Genomic DNA, 18606 nt, shown 5'->3' with positions numbered 1-18606 from the left:
GGCTGCCCGCGGTGCGGGGCCTGCTGGTTCTGGGCTGCGTGTGTACAGGGCCGAGAGTCCCCGTACAGAAATGCTAGATCAGGGTAGCGAAAGTTTCTCGGGCTGATTTCAGCCCCAGCTCGCTCACGCTTCAGCACAGACCAGAAAAGACTTTCACCCAGTGCTAAGATGAAATCAGCGTTAGGTGCGAGTTAATAAATAGCAAAGCGCTTTATGGCCTTTCTTGTCCTAGTGAGGCACAGCTGATTGGCTCCGTTGGCAGTGTGTGTAGAAGGTTAGGGTTCGGTTTGGTGAAAGATGTTCTTTTAAAGAGCTCAGAGTAACTGGGATCCATCTGTGGTGCTCTGCTTCAATCATCACCTGCCTTCGCTTTTGACATTTGCTGGTAATTGCATAGCTGGCAATTAAAAACCAGCACAGTAACCCTGAGATAGCAAGGATTGGGCTGGTACACAGCTATTTAAATCTTACTGCTAAACTAATAGCCAGTTTAAAAGTTCCCTTAAGCTTTCAACCATAGCTTTAGTTCTTCTTTCCCAGAAACTGAGATCCTTGTTGTCTCACAGCGTTTCTCTCGCAGCCACCACAAGGTCTGGGCTAGTTTCATTGATGTTTGTACTTTAAGTTGTCAAGAAGACAGTGTTGTACAGCTGTGAGTGTGCCTAACCTGTAGACAAAGACAGGGGCTGAAGGGTCTTTTCCCCCTATGCCTTGTAAAGATAGACTGTTATTATGCTCTGCCATCTCATTCAGAAATTCTTTCACTACATTTTCACTACTATACAGAAAACGGTTCCGGTGGTCGTAAGCCACATCTGCATCTTTTCATTTTGACTTGAGAAACTAAGTTTGCTCAACAGGCCTGATGGATGGCTGCTAGCTGTCACTGACTTAGAGCACCGATATGGAGCAACTCACGTGTTAATGATGCTGCTGCTGCCTATGACAGGGGAGAGGAAAGTTCTGACCAACATTAAGGATAGGGCACAGCTGAAACCTCCCAGCAGCAATGCTTTCTTTCTGGAAACTATGTATCGTGAGCCACTGTTCTTACAGGGCTTGCCAGCTTTAAACTTTGACCTTCTGCTTTTCACTAGTCCTGCCTCTGTTGTGTGGCTCAACTTAGTTCCAAGTTTCTCTTTACAGGGGTTGACTCTGTATGCTACTTAACTTCCTTATGAGAAGCTGTTACTTTTTTTTTTTTTTAATCTGTGTTTGAGAGAAATGGGGAGTTAGCTAACTGCAGACTGAGACCTCCATCAAAATGCACGCGTAGCGCTTCTTCCAGAAGTTAATGCAAATGCATTCTCCCCATTACCTTTCAAACTTAGTGCCACTACTCTTTTTTTAAATATAATATCTGGTATTTGTAATACAGAATAAAAGAGATAATACTGTCTGATTGCTTTTTCTTGTTTGCTTTTGCAACTTTTGAAACTTGTGTTTCAAGTTGGTAGAAGCTTTAGGATCTGAAGACTGAAAAGCTGACAATTCTTTTGGGATATCATAAAAGCACCATGTAGATCAGATAGTGACTTCAATGTGGGTTTTTGTTAATTTGTTTCTGTTTTTTGTTGTTGTTGCTGTATACTTTGTTAGTCTCTTTGCTGTCTCGAGCTTTCTCTCATTTCTAGGATTGAGTCAATCTTTCTGTAGTGGCCATCCTCTATGTGTGGAAGACTTTCTGTATGTTTAGTTGGTTGCTGTTTGCTATATTTTCTCTACTTTTTGTAGTCTTTATTTTGTCTGTTACCTGGATTTCTAGCAGCAGATCTTTCTCTACCGCTTTTCCATTTATCTCCCTCTGTAGAATTGGAATGATGAGTTGAGCTTCAATTTCTTGGACCAGAGATCAACATCACCATATCAAAGGGGAATACAACTACTGCTTCCAGTTTCTTTCCCTTTTATTCCTCCCCTTTTTTTTTTCTTTTTACCCCCATGTATTTTTAGTCAATAGCACAAACAGAAGCAGTGAACTTGAGGAAATATAGTAGAGAAACATGTGTGACTTCTTCAGGTATTAATTATCACTCTTTTCTCCTAGATTCATCATTTTTGCACTTCCAGGAATCAGACTGTGATTTAAGAAGCTCTTCGTCTTGTGAGTCCTTGCTTTCTCTCAACACAGAAAAAATTCTGGTATGCTATCAAGAATATAATGTACAAAACAAATTTAAATAGACTGTTGAACTGACTTTGAACTTCATAACTAGTTTGAATTAATTTCAACCAAATAGCTGTAAGTAAAACATGTTAAGCAATAGACATATGCTCCCAAAAGCTCAAGTATGAATCAACTAAAGTTGGTCGTGAAAGAATGGCTCCATAGTACTCCATCATGAGTCTAGGGCTCCCAGCAGTTTATACTAATTGAATCTGGTCAGATCTGTCTAGTCTAGGAGTACCAGCAGTTTATTTCTAAGGCAATTAAATGTATATTAATATACATTTTAATATATATATATATATAAATATTAGAGAGTACTTTTTTCTTTTTTTGTTTGTTTTAAGAGATCAAGAATGTGTTTAATCTGAAGCTGATGCAGTGATAAATTCTCAGTCACAGTTTTTTGCATGTAGAGCTGCAGGATATCTAACTAGTGACTGGATTCAGAGTTTGTTGAAGTGTGTATCACCTTCACATTCAGAGGAGTTAAATACCAAAAATAACTTTCTGCAGTATGTCTTCCGGAAATTGCCTTAGGACAAATGGTGATGCAAAAAGATTGGTTTTGGCGGTTTGTGGTTTGTAAATATTTGTGCAGTGTAGATTGCTATACCTGTTGAGCCCTGCTTATTCTTCTGTTCTACTTAATTATTTTTAATTAATGACAAAAGAACAATTCCATTCCATTGTACTCAGTAGGGTATTAATTCTCTATGTTACATCTGAGCTCACGCATCATCTCTAGTTTCAACAAAACTGATTTTAAAAAAAAACAAACAAACATGGTTTGCTAATCTTACATACCCTCTAAAATGTTGTTTAGAGCTCTGAATTTGAAGAGTGGACTAAGCTTTTTTCTTATTACGTCTACAGGACAGAAAGTGTTCTTTTGATTTAGGATGGTTACTTTTGCACCTGTAGGTCATTGAAATGCCTGTCATGCTGTCATGGATACAAGTGATAGGACTTCTTTTGACTGTAGGAGACCAAAAAAAAAAAAAGGAGGTCAAAGCGCAGAGATGAAAATAACAATGTTCTCTGAAGTTTAAAGTGTTAGATTGTCTTCTGTGAAGTAGAAAATGCATAGATGCACAATTTACCTGAAGCAAAAGATCTGAACACTCAGAGAAATTCATTTTTCCAGTCTTACTTCTTAGGACAGTTTTGAAGGCTTTTATTAAATAAGTAATTTGGAATTTTCTTAACGTGTCCTCCTCTGGTAGGCTTGCATCTATCTGTGGAATACAGTTGTGAAGATGAACAGGGTACAGTATTTCTGTATTTTAGCTTTTGTCTGTGGCAAATTTGTTTTCCATAGGTAGACTATTTGAAGAACATAAATTTTAATCTTTGTTCAGCCTGCTGTAGTCTCATCCATAAATAAAGGTTGTTAGAAGAGGACAGTCTTTTTCCTTTAAAACAGCACTGTGAAGTTAAGCTTGTCTTTTATTGCTGGAGCCATTTTCTGTTCAGTGTTTCATTTTGTTTTACTTTTCCGTAGTATTCTTACCTTTGTAGAGACAAAGAAATTGTTAATGGGGTGAAGAACAGAAGCTTTCCTATGAGGTGGAATGTGTTAAACTTATAAAACTTCGTCTTAGTTGTAGTACAGAAATGGCAACCACCACTGAAATGCTGATAAGGTCCTTTAATCTGAAATGTTTGTCTAGCCTCATGTTAGAAAGGACAGCAGAATCTTACCGAAGAACAGTTTTTCTCCCTACGGAAGACTGGGAGTGTATTTGTTTTCACTTACAGCAATTGCATTGGTCTTAACATTTTGATTTAAAGCATTATCTGTTAAATTTCTGTTAAATTATTTACCATTGTTTGCTAAACACTACAAACCATGATGTTTTACAGAGTCAAGCAAAGTCACTTGCAGAGCAAAAGAGATTTCCATTCGCTACTGATAATGACAACACAAATGAAGAATTAGGTAAGGTATCTTATAAGGTTTGTGCAGGTGAATTGCATGCTCAGTGGTAGCACTGAATATTTTGAAGCTAAACTAATGATTCCTACGTGATATATTAATTTAAAATGATCCTAAAAAGCCTGGAGAGTTTTCATTGGGGTCTTCCCAAGAATCCTTCCTGCTACGATCGCTGGAATTCTTCACTGCATCTGTTTACGAAAGTGATTCAGAAATCATTATTAAATCCTATTAAACAGTGTCAAATGTATTTCCCCTTTTCTGTCATTACTGATGTCTAAAACTATTCAAGCATCCTGAAAAATTTACCAGTAGGATGTGGTTTCTGTCAAGTATAGATCCAAAAGTTGTTCCCATCAACACAAGTAGCAGTTTTTGTCCTTTTTCAACCCGCTAGTTGCTGATATTTTTTTCAAAGTACACTTAGGGCAGAAGATGGAGGCATTTCAAATAAATCAACAAGGAATACTTTTCTCAAAAACTTTGAGGAAGAAGTTACTTGTTTTGATTCTCCACATTTCTATTCTCATCGGAAGCAGAGGTACTATGAGGGAGCAAAGAGATTACTGAGAGTGTATTTCAAGGAAGACAGCAGACTATCTTGTATAACATCGAGGGGAGACTTTACTCATAGTTTGTCTAAGAAAGTGAAAACAATTGAGTGTATTTTTGTTGATCTAACTTCTGCTTTCAAGGATTTAACTAGCAAAACTTGGGGGCTTCATCTCTTTTTCATTTATCCAGCAAACCTAACTATACTCATAGAATCGTTCAGGGTATACTGAACATCCATCCAGCAGGAAAAAAAAAATAAGATGCCTTTAATACCTGCTTTGTGGACTCAAGATTATACCAGATGGTACCAATTCCTGTGGTTGGCCTGTATGCTGGCACCTACACACTACACACAAAAGATTGTGATTCTGCCTGTCTGAAGAATAAATATCTTTGTCCTGTAAAAATATTTTTGTTCTAATTGGCTTATCTCTTTATGGTTGAGTGGATAATTGAGCTGATAGACCTTATACATTATGCTTGGGTTACTCCTAAAACTAATTAGAAGCATGGGGAAAGGCAAATTCCACTGCTCAGTTCTACTGTCAGCTGTTCATGTGAACTGCATGGAGAAAAGTTTTAACTTTCATAGTTGTAGTCTGTAAAGTGCTTGGTTTATGTGGGCACTGTGAGCAGATATTAGTCCAGAACTAAGAACTGTGAGAGATTTAAGACTGTTTATTTTAGGTCATCGTAGATAGTCAGCTGTCACAGCTGAACTTCAGTTGCACAACCATAACTTTTAAGTCTTGTGACCTGACTATTTTTCTATCTTCTGGGGATTATAGAATCACAGAATCCTTACAGTTGGAAGGGACCTTTAAAGGCCATCTAGTCCAGCTTCCCTGCAATGAACAGGGACATGCACGGCTAGATCAGGGCTGGATCCAACCTCATCTTGACAGTCTCCAAAGAACAGGTTTCTAAAAACAGTTGTCTGTTTCTTTATTGAATACTTGGATTCTACTCCAAAGTAAGGATGCAAAAACTTTAAACCTTTCATATCTTAAAATAGGTAAAGATTGTGTTTTTCAACCTCATCATAAAAACAACAGAATCACTTCAGTTTTTCTTGATACTTCATGTGAAGGAAAAGCTAGTAAAGTTGAGCAAAACATGTGTAAATGAGTAAAATCAAATGCTTTCTAATGGAAGTGTCAAAAAAGTATTCGTGTCAGCCAAGTTCACTACTTGAGGGGTCATCTAGGGCCATCGAATGGAGTCATGGTGTCTTTTCTAGTGCCAAGTACTTTGGACGCTAACTGAACTCTTTCCTGTACAGTTTGTAAAAAGAAGAGGGGTAAAGCAAACACAGAACTCCAAAACAATTCTGATGAATGTAATCCAAATTGAATAATTAATAAATGGTAGGTAATGGTTAAAGAAAGCAATTTTTAGTGGTGGTTTAGAAAACCCTTGGCCTGTCTTCCTCTTCAATGCAATATAAGTACTAATATAGCTTACAACTTAGTTGTATTTAATATATGTATTTAAAAAAAACCTGTTTTTTGATGTTTTACTGATACTTGTAACTTCTTGTTAGCAATTGCTTACGTGTTGATTGGCAACGGCTTGTATGATGAAGCCATACGACAATTTTCAACAATGCTGCAGGTAAGTTTTCTTTTTGGACTCCTTAAGCAAAATATAGCATTAAAAGAAAAAAAAAATCACTTCATGAAATTATCCACTACAACTTATGGCTTTTACCAAAACAGGTATTAAATTAAGGTTTTTGAAGTGAGAGCAATTGCTCTATTCTTTGTGGTTTTTTTTTTGTCATCCAAATATAAGCAGGCACTTAAAGTTGGGTGATTCATATCTCTTTTGGTGGTTATTTTTCTCATCTGTAGGAATAATGTTTTTCTGACTTTCTGAAGAAAGGATATCTTCAGAAACTGACGCGCAAAATTGAAGTTCCTTTAATTTCTGTCTTAGGATGTAAACAGAGATCTTAATTTTTGTGTCTGTGAATGTGTGTGCGTGGAGTTGGGCTGCAGTTGTTACTAGTAACATAAGCAGAAAACTAAACGAGATCATTTGTTGCTAGTGTCAAATATCCTGCTGTGTTCTCAGTGATATTCTGAATCTTCTATGAATTTAGGTAGCTATATAAGAAAACAAACAAACAAACAAAAAAATAACAAAACACCTAAAGCTGATTTCAAACTACTGTATTTGCCTGGCTAAGAACCTGTGACTACTAGAAGTATGTGCCTGGTTTTTGTTCTAAACTGATTGTAGTACACAAATGCAAGTGATAAGTAGGAAATAATATTGTGTATTTCAATTCAAATCACATATGGCTCATATTTAAATTGAGCGAAAGTTTAGCAATTCAACAAAATAATTGTAGGGAGCTTAACAGAGGGCAAAAAAGGTTTGAAGCAGTTTTTTTTTTCTTTTCCTCAGGTACATAGAGATCTGCCATTGGCTTGTTTCTTATATGAGGAATGATTTAATTTGCTTGTCTTTCTAATGACAAATAGTGCTTCCAAAAAACACTGTAATGATAAAACACTTCCTGCATTCTGTTGAGTAAGAAGGTAAAGAGTCAAGATAAGCAAGATATAGGAACTCTAGAAAGTTGCTATGAAAACTGTGTATATAATAGAGTAGATTTGTAAGGCATACATTTTGGTTGAAATCACAGTATGATTGGATGCCTCAGAGAATGTAAACTGATTGTGATCAATCTTGTCTTCCATAATTTCAAATAAACACAAAGCAAGTATTAGAACACTTAACAGAACAAAACAGTCATGTTTAGTCACTGTATTAAAAGTAGAAAAGTTACCTGAAGCTGACATTGGCAAGTGTACACTTGCAATTAGCTGAAGTCTGGTGAACCATCAGCACTGGCTATACCACTTATCTGTTGTTTAGTCAATGAAGTAATTTGTTTCCTGGCAGTTGTCCCAAGTAAATGAGACCAGGCCTATTCTACAAACTGCTGTAGCACAGCTGTTCACCTGTTTGCAGTTATGGTGTGTGATTCCTGACTGACTTTTAGGGAAACAATGACGATATAGACATAATTGTGCCAGGAAAAAAAAAACTTCTTGCAATTGTAGTTCTTCATATTTGGATGGGAAACAGTGGCTGGATTAAATTTTATTGGACAAGATTTTTTGCTGCTAGAATCCATCAGAATCTAAACTCTTTTTTTTTTAATAAAACTAAATCATAAATACAACTAGAAGAAAGGAATATAAAGGTATACCTATATCTCTTCTGTATTTTTGCTGTTGGGTGCTTTTGCTATAAATTGGTTTAAAAAAAAAAAAAAAAAAAAAACCTCTGTGGATAGCGTTATTTCTCATGTGAAATCTCTTCCATCAGATTAATGGAGATGTTTAGCTCGTTTTCTTGACAAATAATTCCTCAATAATTCCAGTAAATTGAATTGGAAGTTGTGAGCACATGAAAGTACAGGTTGTAATACAATCAACTTAATATCTTTGCCTGGCAACTGTGATTGTGTACTGCTTACTGGTTAATGCTAACAAGAGTTAAAAATACTCTGAAGAAAAATGCTTATTTTTTAACTGACTGCAGTACTTGTTTTCAATCTTACAGGAGGAACCAGAGCTGGTTAGCGCAATTTATGGACGAGGGATAGCGTATGGAAAAAAAGGACTCCATGTAAGTAAATAATTATTGAAAGTAAAACTTAATGAATTATTTGAATCTAAACTATAAGAAGGCCTGTCATAGAAGGAGAAGCTAGGTTGATTAGAACTTGATAGGTACGTACCAAACTGCTTTGTGCTTTCTTGCTATGGTAGTGCTGAAGTGCTCCACATCCTTCTGTCGGTAGATACTCTGTAACATAGTGATCTCTTATCATAGAATCATAGAATCATTTTGGGCTGTACTACTTGGCCCATGGGTAGGTTATCTTTTTATGAGTGTGGAAATAAAGCAACGTGAAGCAAATTTACTTTGAAAATTTTAAATTTTTTGAAGAAAATTTTAAGAAAGTTTACTTTGTGCAGGATCTTTAATTCTTTGCAGTTGCTGATGGGAGAGTGAAATCTCTCATATTTGCATGTCTTTAACACCATTGTGGTTTGCTGAGTTATACTGGAAGTTTGGACAGTTTTCCTTCATAAAAGATGGCTTCTGTGAACAATATTGTTGGGTTACAAAAAGATGGTGATTAGCACCTTGGGAATTTCTTTGCCTTAAAAAAGATGAATGAAATCTAATTGAGATCTTGCTATATAACCAGTTTTGTTTTTTTTTTTCTTTTTTGTAGGTGAAGTAACTGCTCCCATCCTACAATTTATTGAGGGGATATATAAAAACTTAGACTAGATATTGATGTCATCTATCTATTTGCTGGAACTCCTAACACTAAATTATAGATGGTACTCATGAAAACACTGTTGTGATTTCATGTGAGAGCTTGATCCAGCTTTTCTCCCAAGAAAGATAATTGTGTATCTGTAAAACTCCATGTTTATTCAGTTACATAAATGAGCTACTAGAAGGGTAACACAGAGTTGATATATTAACAGAAACAAACTCTGCTTGTACATGTAGGATTTTTTTCAGTTATTTGTTGTGTACTGCATTTTAGACTTGTTAGCAAAGGTGTGTAAGGCATCTTTACCAAATTAGTTTTTCTTTGGTCTTCAGAGTATATTACTGTAGGTATGCACAGTTGTTTACCTTGTTTTTCTCTCATTTCAGGATATGAAAAATGCTGAACTTGCTCTTTTTGAGCTTAGTAGGGTAATTAGTCTAGAACCAGATCATCCTGAAGTATTTGAACAGCGAGCAGAAGTGAGCATTTTTTCCTCTTTTCATCCTTTTGGAAGTCATTGCTGTTATATAGTGTTTTCAGTGTAATTTCTGGAATGTTTACCTTTAAAATTAAACATGGCATTACTGTAGCCAATGGAATAGCACTGCGTGTTGCAGCTTATTGTTAGTATAAGTTGGCAAAATACCCACCTTACGAAGAACAAGTTTTTAATCAAATGCTTTGATTTTGTTTATATAAATATAATATAAATAAAATGTCATTCAGAGATGCAAATAATTGTTATTCAGCCAGTTAAGCTATCGAAAATGGATTTTAAGAAGTTGAGTTAGATAACTCAAGAGCATGCTTAACTCAAAATAATGCATATTAATAGTAAATGCCATGATATGAAATAGTAAGTCATAATTTTCATATTTTTAATTGCTTCTAATACATTTTATAGTAATGTTTATCTAAAAGATGTGAAAGATGTTCATTTAAAAGGAAAATGAATAACTTTTGGGTGGAATGTTTTGCTTTTATTGAGAACATCTTAATTACTTTTCCAGTTGATTATGTTGGGATTCTTTGAAATACAATATTTTTCTTTGACTTCTTTTTATTTGAAATACTAAGTTTCTGCAAATTATGGTGAAGTACAGTTGTATTCCGGGGGAAAATGCTTTCAGATTTTCCATTTTATTTATAAGAGTTTTTTTTAAAAAAGGCACTGAAACATTTATATTTATTTGCCTCTTAGATACTTTCCCCACTGGGACGAATCAGTGAAGCATTATCTGATCTCACCAAAGCTATTCAGTTACAACCATCAGCACGGCTCTACCGACACAGAGGTACCCTGTACTTCATATCTGAGGTTAGTAGATTTGGGGGATCCTGTTTGGTTCTGGTTGTGTGGGTATTTCTATTGCTGTCCTTTTTTCTTTTAGTACCAGTTGTTATGTTGTTCAAGAGCATCTTTGATATTTAAATGAAAAAAACAACAGAAGTCCTGTTTTTTCTGTATTTAATTTTCCAGTAGTTCAGAGGTATTATTCAGTTGTTTTGTCTACTTATCTATTTAATGCAGAGAGCAGCTGTATGGTTTACTTTAACTGCACATCTCTAATTATTTTGTTCACTTGAGGAATCGGATATAGATATAGTTTGTTTTGATTTATAACCTACAGCTACATGTAGGCAATATTTTAGATATCAGTCTCGAAAGGAAAAAAGATGTGGCCAATGCAGTAACTGCCATATATCTCAATGAGAAATAAATACAAAAATTCTAATATTCTATTCTGTTGTGTGTCAGTTGTCTCACACATTGGAGATATGTTATTTGTTTTACACTAAGGATTGTCTGAATGCTGAATAGCTGATAACTCACTTTACTCTGATCTCACTTGCTGTCTAGCTATTTTTTCAGTTTTCTGTATGTCGTATAGCACTTGCTGAAACCCAAGTTGGAAATGTATTACGTGTCTCTTGTTCTTTGATATTTTGAGTGGCAGTTGACAATTGTTGCTGCTTAATGGCTAACTTTCTATATCAAACAAAATTTTATAGTTTAATTTTATGAAGGTACAAATTTGTGTTTCTCTTCATTTGCATTTTTCCTCTGTCATCTGAAATGTGCTTTATTGTAGGATTATGCAACAGCCCATGAAGATTTTCAGCACTCACTGGAACTGAACAAAAATCAGCCTATAGCTATGCTTTATAAAGGCTTAACATTTTTTCACAGAGGACTTTTGAAGGTAAAGTAATAATAAATAATAGTTTATAGAGAACAAGCTAGATGTTGATATAGTTTTATATTTTTCTCACACAAAGTTTTTTTTAAGGCATAAGAGTACAAGCAAAATGAAAATGCAATTGCTTTTGGTTCCATTGCTAACAATGTAATGCTCCATAATATGACATGTAAGTACTGCTGACCTTGCAGGGTATCGATGAATATACAGTGCGTCACTGATGACGTGTTTATGTAGTGCTTTCAGAGATGTTTGTATTTGGCATCCCTAAGATCTCTATGATGTTATTCCATTTTTTTTGCATGGAATGAAGACTCCCTAGGGGCTTGTAAAGGGGAAGGGGATGAAGAAGAAATAATGCTAAATTATTCCTTGAATGGGCTAGAAGAGGATCAAGGGAACTGCTAATATTATGTTGGTGTCTTTACAGGAGGCCATTGAATCTTTCAAAGAAGCTCTGAAACAGAAAGCAGACTTCATAGATGCCTATAAAAGTCTAGGACAAGCCTACAGGTAATGACAGTCAGAAATGGTTTTAAACTCTTTTTCTATATAATTTTCTATATAATTCATATATAATTTAAAATGCACTCCTAAATTTCACACATCTGTTACAAATCCATACAGAACTGTACGTGTATTTGGTGGGTTCTCAGGCCAGTATGGCATGTCAGGTGTTCAGTACAAATTATTTCTAGGTTTCCTTTATGGTTTTAATTCAGTTGCCAGGAGCTCCTGATCAAAGGTTAGGTGAGTAGCAGATATTTAGTGTACCTAAATCATATCTCACAGATGTTTTCTTTAACAGTGGAAACATTTAGTACAAAATATGTGTTTGTATTTCATTTATTTGATTATTGTGCTCATTAGTTGCTGAGATTATTGTGCTACTTAAATTTATGAACAACATATTGTATTGTGAATGTGGCTTCTTAGCAGCAGTTGTCTGTTAGATCCTTTATAAGTTTATCTCTTGCCACAGCCACAATTTTGAGAATTAATCTAGCTAGGCTGTTTTTAATGTAGTCATGTAGTTACTTTCACTATCAATTAAAGGAAAAGAAGTTCCAAGCTTGATTTAAGTAGTACTCACTTAAAAAAATAAAAAATAAAAAATAAAATTATTTTACTGTTGAATGAAATGTGTTACTCTAAAGGTGGTCTGCAGATAACTGTTAGGGAGAAAAATATGCATACCTTGTAGATGAGAAGATAAATTAGTTGTCAGCTGATAACCTCTGCATGCTGTAGTTCTTTCCCCAACCTGCTGTCTCTTGTCAGTTCTTTATTTCATGTTTTAATTTATTATCTTTGGACATTGCTGATCTACAATGTGGATACTGCTGCAGCAAGAATGTATCTTAAGGCTTAATTTAGGCAGAGTTGATACAAAAGTGTTAATTACAGATTTTTAGTTACACGATTGTGTGCTCTTTTTCTTCAGACTGTATGCTTCCTTCAGCATACAGAACATGCATTAATGCACTGCTTTCAGTGAAAACATTTGTTGTAGAATCATTGAATATCCTGAGATGGAAAGGACCCATAAGAATCATTGAGTCCAACACCTGGCTCTATACAGGACCATCCAAAAATCAGGTCTTACATCTGAGAGCGTTGTTCAGATGCTTCTTGAATGCTGGCAAGCTCACTGCCATGACCACTGCCCTGGGGAACCTGTTCCATACCTCAACCACTTGCTTCAGCCACTAAAAAAACAGTTGCAGAATTCTTGCTTTGCTTAAGGAAATCTACCCATGATATTGCATTCCTTTTTAATGATATCTACTGTGGACACATGAAAACAACTTTTTTTTTTTTTCCCCTTCTGTATTCCTCACTTTACACTTTATGGAATTTCATAGGGAACTTGGAAACTTTGATGCTGCTACAGAGAGCTTCCAGAAGGCTTTGCTGCTAAATCAAAATCATGTCCAAACATTACAACTGAAAGGAATGATGCTTTATCATCATGGTAGCTTAGATGAAGCACTGAAGAATTTTAAGGTATGCCTTAAGTTAATAAATTTAAAAATGTTTTAACGAGGAGTAGAAAACAAGAAATGTTTAAAAAAAACCACAAGGTTTACATTCTGAACGCAAAAATTATTGTGCATTTGTATGAAAACACAGTTTTGAAGTCTGTCATAAAAAGAAACTTAAACCTTGCAGTTGAAAACTGGAAATAAAATTTGGCTGAAAGAAACATACTTCATCCAACTGCAGGATGGATTTCTGAAAACCAAGCACTAGTTGAAAAGTTTTATCTGTTTTTTGCTAATACTTTACTTTGAGTTGAAGCCTAATTGTTTTTTTTTTATAATTGAGGAAAGAAAGTATTTAGTCTTTCTAATTTTCAGCTTAAAATATGCATACAAATTTTCAGTGTTTATATATATATATTTTTCTTATTTCCTTTGTTTGAAACCACTGTCACTATACAGTGATGTGTATAGCTTGCAAAAAAAGCTAACAGTGTGTGTTTCTGTAGATAAACAAAATCCTGCTTCTTTCTGTGCACATTAAGTAACAGCCTCATTTTGCAGGCAAAACAATAAAACGTATGTTGATCATGTGTTCATATCCTAAAAAAATACTTGAAATGAGATGTCCACATGAGTGTTTCGCTTTCTGAAGGAATGGCCTGGGTTGAAAAGGGCCACAAAGATCGTCAATTTCAACCCCCCTGCTATGTGCAGGGTCGCCAACCACCAGACCAGGCTGCCCAGAGCCACATCCAGCCTGGCCTTGAATGCCTCCAGGGATGGGGCATCCACAACCTCCTTGGGCATCCTGGTCTAGTGTGTCAGCGCCCTCTGGGTGAAAAACTTTCTCCTAATGTAAACCTCCCTTGTCTCAGTTTAAAACCATTCCCCCTTGTCCTATCACTATCCGCCATCGTAAACAGCCGTTCCCCCTCCTGTTTATACACTCCTTTCAAGTGCTGTAAGGCCACAGTGAGGTCTCCCCAGAGCCTTCTCTTCTCCAAGCTAAACAAGCCCAGTTCCCTCAACCTTTCCTCACAGGAGAGGTGCTCCAGCCCCCTGATCATCTTAGTGGCCCTCCTCTGGACCCACTCCAAGAGCTCCACATCCTTTCTGTAGTGGGGGCCCCAGGCCTGGATGCAATACTGCAGATGGGGCCTCACAGGAGCTGATTAGATGGGGACAATCACCTCCCTCTCCCTGCTGGCCATCCCTTTTTTTATGGAGCCCAGAACACAGTTAGCAGTGCTTATCCCAAGGAGTGCTGTGTCAGCCATTATGTGTATCTCTTCTATAACACAATTTGTAGATGCTGGTGTAATTGAAAAGATGTTTAAACTTTTAAAGCAAATATGCTTTTCTAAGGAGATGTAACTGTTGGAAAAAGAATCAGAGTAATACTGAGTGAGTATAAACTTGCTCAGTGTTTAACATATAGTAAATATTTAACTAATGTAATGAAGTACTGTAATGCATGAACTAGGGAAGATAGGGATTGAAGAAATGACATGACAAAAATGTTGAACTATTAAAAAATACCCCATTATTAGTATCATCAGGAATATGGGTTTTTTTCCTAGTAGAATGAATCTAATGAAACTGTAATGCTATTACCATTAGTGCAAACATGATCTACCTTCATAAGAATGAAAGTGAGATAAAAAGCACATTTACATTGGCAACTTCTTTTGTTTTCTTTAGTGAAGCTAAAAGTAGTTTTCTGTCTAGTAATTTGACGATCGGCATATCTTGAAAGAAAATTTTGATGTAACATGGAACTTAATAATCAATAGATCTTCTCCTTAGTGAAGGTCTGACTGAACAAGTTAGCTTATTTGAAGATATTCATTCTCTATTTCTTGATCTACGGATGCTTTGTTCCTTTAATCTCTTAGAGGTGTCTACAGCTAGAACCATACAATGAAGTATGTCAGTATATGAAAGGACTCAGCCATGTTGCAATGGGACAGTTTTATGAAGGCATTAAAGCTCAGACTAAAGTTATGTTAAATGATCCACTACCAGGCCAGAAGGCTAGCCCAGAGTATCTGAAAGTGAAATATCTCCGAGGTGAGTTGAAATTTTTGTGTGCTAGTTTTCTGGTTTTTTTTTCTTAATTCTTCTGAAAATGCACACATGCTTATAGTTATGGCCATTTTAAAGAAACCATTGTGTATTCTAATGAGTGCCGTAGAGTATGTCATCCAAAAATGTACATGCTTAGCAGTAGATCATATGGTTAAAAGCCAGCACCATAAGTCAAAGTATTTTTCTGTGTACTGGTAAATACTTAACTGAAGTAGATGTATTTCTGTTTTAGAAATTAGCTAATAGCAAAATTTTGTTATCTAAAAACAACATCTTATTAAAATCATGTTGGATAACTGACAAATGACAAACCTGTGGTTTCATATAACTACAGAAGTAAACTGATGTACAAATTTGTTTTAATTTTATTTCTCTCTTCCAGAGTATTCTAGATACTTGCATGCACACTTGGATACCCCTCTTACAGAGTATAATATTGATATAGATCTCCCTGGAAACTTCAAAGACCACTGGGCCAAAAATCTTCCTTTTCTCATAGAAAATTATGAAGAACAACCAGGGTTACAGCCACATATAAAGTGAGTATTTTTAATTTCTTTAAGCTTTCTCCAATGGTTTTTAAAATCTTGACTTCTAAAAATGTAATTTTGAGGCACTTAGACCTGCCTTTTCTGTGTGCAAGTTCTTTTTAAAATACCTGGGATTGGAGTTGATTTATTTCGTAAGAAAGAAAGAATGAAACTTAAGATAGTTTTTGCAAGTTGATCTTCATATAATCAAGTAATATTATTTTTACTTTATATAAAACTATTTATAATAATTTTAATTATTTAAAATTCTATTTTGTTTTCTTTGCAAATAACATTAAGATATAAGTTTGAGATCTTGAATACAGTATTATAGTACCCTTGCTACAACTTCTTCCTATGTGCTTTTATTTTATTATGGGTGTAATTTCCCAGGCATTAAGTAGATTTTAGGAACAGCTGAGTTTCACTGGGAAAAATATTCTCTAGAATAACTTAAGTAACCAGTATTTTAGAAGGAGCATGATTTCAGCCAACAAAGTAGGAGATGTATTAGGCTAGTCTTCTAGGCTAAAAACATGCACCTAAATAAAGGGTAGTAATTTCACCTGCTGTAAATGCATTTTTAGATATATTCTCCTGTATTCCTTCTATCTGTGTATAATGCTGAATTAAATGTTTGGCTTTTGTGTGGTTCTGTTCCAAATACACAATCTGTATTTTACAGAATTAAGAGAGAAGTCATAGAATAAGGCTTCCAGTTTCTATATGTATTCTTAATTAGTGTTGAGGTTCCTCAGGATATATCCACTGAAGGATGGTGTGTTGTTAGTTAACTCAGTGCCACTTAATGTGAAAGAGTCTGAAGGCAAAATAGATTTTGGCAATAAGTTTAGTAGGACCAGGATTTGATTTCAGATACAGAGTGTAACTGCCATATACTGTGTATGTTTGGGGACAGTGAGGAGAAATGGGTGTTCTTTATAAAGCTTTTGAGTATTTCCCACACTAACTGTATTTATTACCATACAAACGAATTGTGTTTTATAACTTCCAGGATTTGTGTTGCCAAGTTATGTCTGATGTATGTTTTTCTTTCTGTCAGAGATGTATTGTTTCAGAATTTTGAAAGCTATAGGACTGATGTGCAAGAACTCATATGTGTAGCTGATCATCTGGGTTCCATGATGCAGTATGAGACACCAGGATTTCTTCCAAATAAAAGAATACACAGAGGTATACTGGAAAAGCTCTATAAGTTTGAAAAATAAGAAGTTAGTGTAGTTACAATTTAATGCTCTGCCTTTGCTGTCTATATAAATTTATCTTAAGCTCTATGCATTTGAAACAATTAAATAAATAGTTTTAAAATGAAAATAATGGTATCAGCAATTTGGTTGGAAATTGTGATCTCCCTATTCAGATTGATGTTGACAGTTTTGTCTGTAAATACATCACTTCCCTCCTTTGGTTTTATTGTCTGTATGAAAATAAGCATTTGGTTCTAATTGATTTTCTACTTCTGTTGTTGTTTGTCTTTCTTTCCTCCCACCTCCCAGCAATGGGGTTGGCTACTTTAGAAGTAATGCAAGCTGTACAGAGAACTTGGGCAAACTCAAAAGTTCGGATGAATGGGAAAACAAGACTGATGCAGTGGAGGGATATGTTTGATATTGCTGTGAAGTGGCGAAGGTAATGGTAAAAGAAGAGAGAAAACAAGCCTTAAGTTTAACAGTGGTGCATGCTTCAATTAACCAAAGGGCTGAAGTCAGAACAAGTAGAACAATTATTCTTTCCTTGCTAGAAACAGATGGATGTTAGCCTATGTACTTGAATGTATCTTTGTGCATATCCTCATCCAGTCTGAAAAATCCAATGCGTTCCTTAAAGGATTTTGTAACAATACATCATCTAAATGAAGAGCTTAGACTGAGGCGTTCTGGGCTTTGAGCAGTGTTTACTTGGTTTGGTTTTTCGGTTGAAGTTTGTAATGTAAACAGAGTAGACTAAAACAAAGATGTCTTACAAACATGGATGGATCAGTTCTTGATTTATATAATCAGATTTGTCTGAAAAATTTGAGTTCGGGACTTTCTTAACATGTCTCCCAGCTTGCTTTTCTTTCACTTCTCCCGGTGCATAAAACATTCAGCATAAGAATATCTTTCATTTTCAACCAATTTTTCTGTTTCTAAAGAAGTACGTAGTGCAGTTTTTTGGCACTGAGCTTCTATTAATAGGGTTGTTAGTTATAACTTCGTTACAATTAGATCAAATGCCAATTGTTTGGAAGTTATTCATATCATGTGTAATCATTTACAGATATCTATTTTAGGAGATCCTTTTTAGCCAAATTCTGCCCTTTAATACTCCATTTAGATATGTTATGCCAATAACACTGTAGGTGCCTGGTATCAGTGGACCTTTCTGGTGCCCAATTCTTTAGAGAGAGGAATAAAAAACATAGGATGTTCTTATTTGAAGTTACACACAAAGCAAATTCTTCAGAGTTGTTAATAGACAAAATCTGTAGTAACGTAGCCATGTGATGATTATCACATTGGTCTTACCACTTAAGCTACCTTAGTGAGAAAGCTACCAGCTTGGGCTCCTGGGTCCATAGGTAAGCATCTGCACTGATTAAGCCCAGTGATTAATATAACTTTGCAACCTGTCAACCATGAGGGCCAACTATAGGTAATTAAGAAAGGTAGAACAAGCACATAACAGGCATCAAGAATATGTTTGCAATCTGCCATATTTTTTTGTGACTTGTGCAGTTCTTGAGTCAGAGTTCACGTTTTTCTGTCATTATTCTGGCAGTAACATTAGCAGTTAAGAGTAAGAATGAATTGAAGCGCTTTTTTTTTT

At 35.4% G+C, this 18606-nt stretch overlaps 1 protein-coding gene across 2 annotated transcripts in view; it reads left to right on the top strand.

Annotated features, from left to right (window-relative positions):
* TTC13 (tetratricopeptide repeat domain 13) overlaps positions 1-18606 on the top strand; it is a 37493-nt gene that overhangs the window by 361 nt on the left and 18526 nt on the right. For both annotated transcript variants that reach the window (XM_010707029.3, XM_010707028.2), the window contains exons 2-14: positions 2048-2142; positions 4034-4109; positions 6205-6275; positions 8241-8306; positions 9360-9452; positions 10175-10291; positions 11067-11177; positions 11605-11687; positions 13040-13181; positions 15055-15229; positions 15630-15786; positions 16841-16971; positions 17295-17427. In XM_010707029.3, coding sequence (XP_010705331.1) covers positions 2048-2142; positions 4034-4109; positions 6205-6275; positions 8241-8306; positions 9360-9452; positions 10175-10291; positions 11067-11177; positions 11605-11687; positions 13040-13181; positions 15055-15229; positions 15630-15786; positions 16841-16971; positions 17295-17427 — 1450 coding nt within the window. The remainder of the gene's footprint in view (positions 1-2047; positions 2143-4033; positions 4110-6204; positions 6276-8240; positions 8307-9359; positions 9453-10174; positions 10292-11066; positions 11178-11604; positions 11688-13039; positions 13182-15054; positions 15230-15629; positions 15787-16840; positions 16972-17294; positions 17428-18606) is intronic.

This window comes from Meleagris gallopavo, chromosome 2 (assembly GCF_000146605.3).
Source record: "Meleagris gallopavo isolate NT-WF06-2002-E0010 breed Aviagen turkey brand Nicholas breeding stock chromosome 2, Turkey_5.1, whole genome shotgun sequence".
In the NCBI taxonomy this organism is placed as follows: domain Eukaryota; kingdom Metazoa; phylum Chordata; class Aves; order Galliformes; family Phasianidae; genus Meleagris; species Meleagris gallopavo.
Note: the sequence above shows the minus strand (reverse complement) of the source record. Positions and strands in the feature narration are given on the sequence as shown.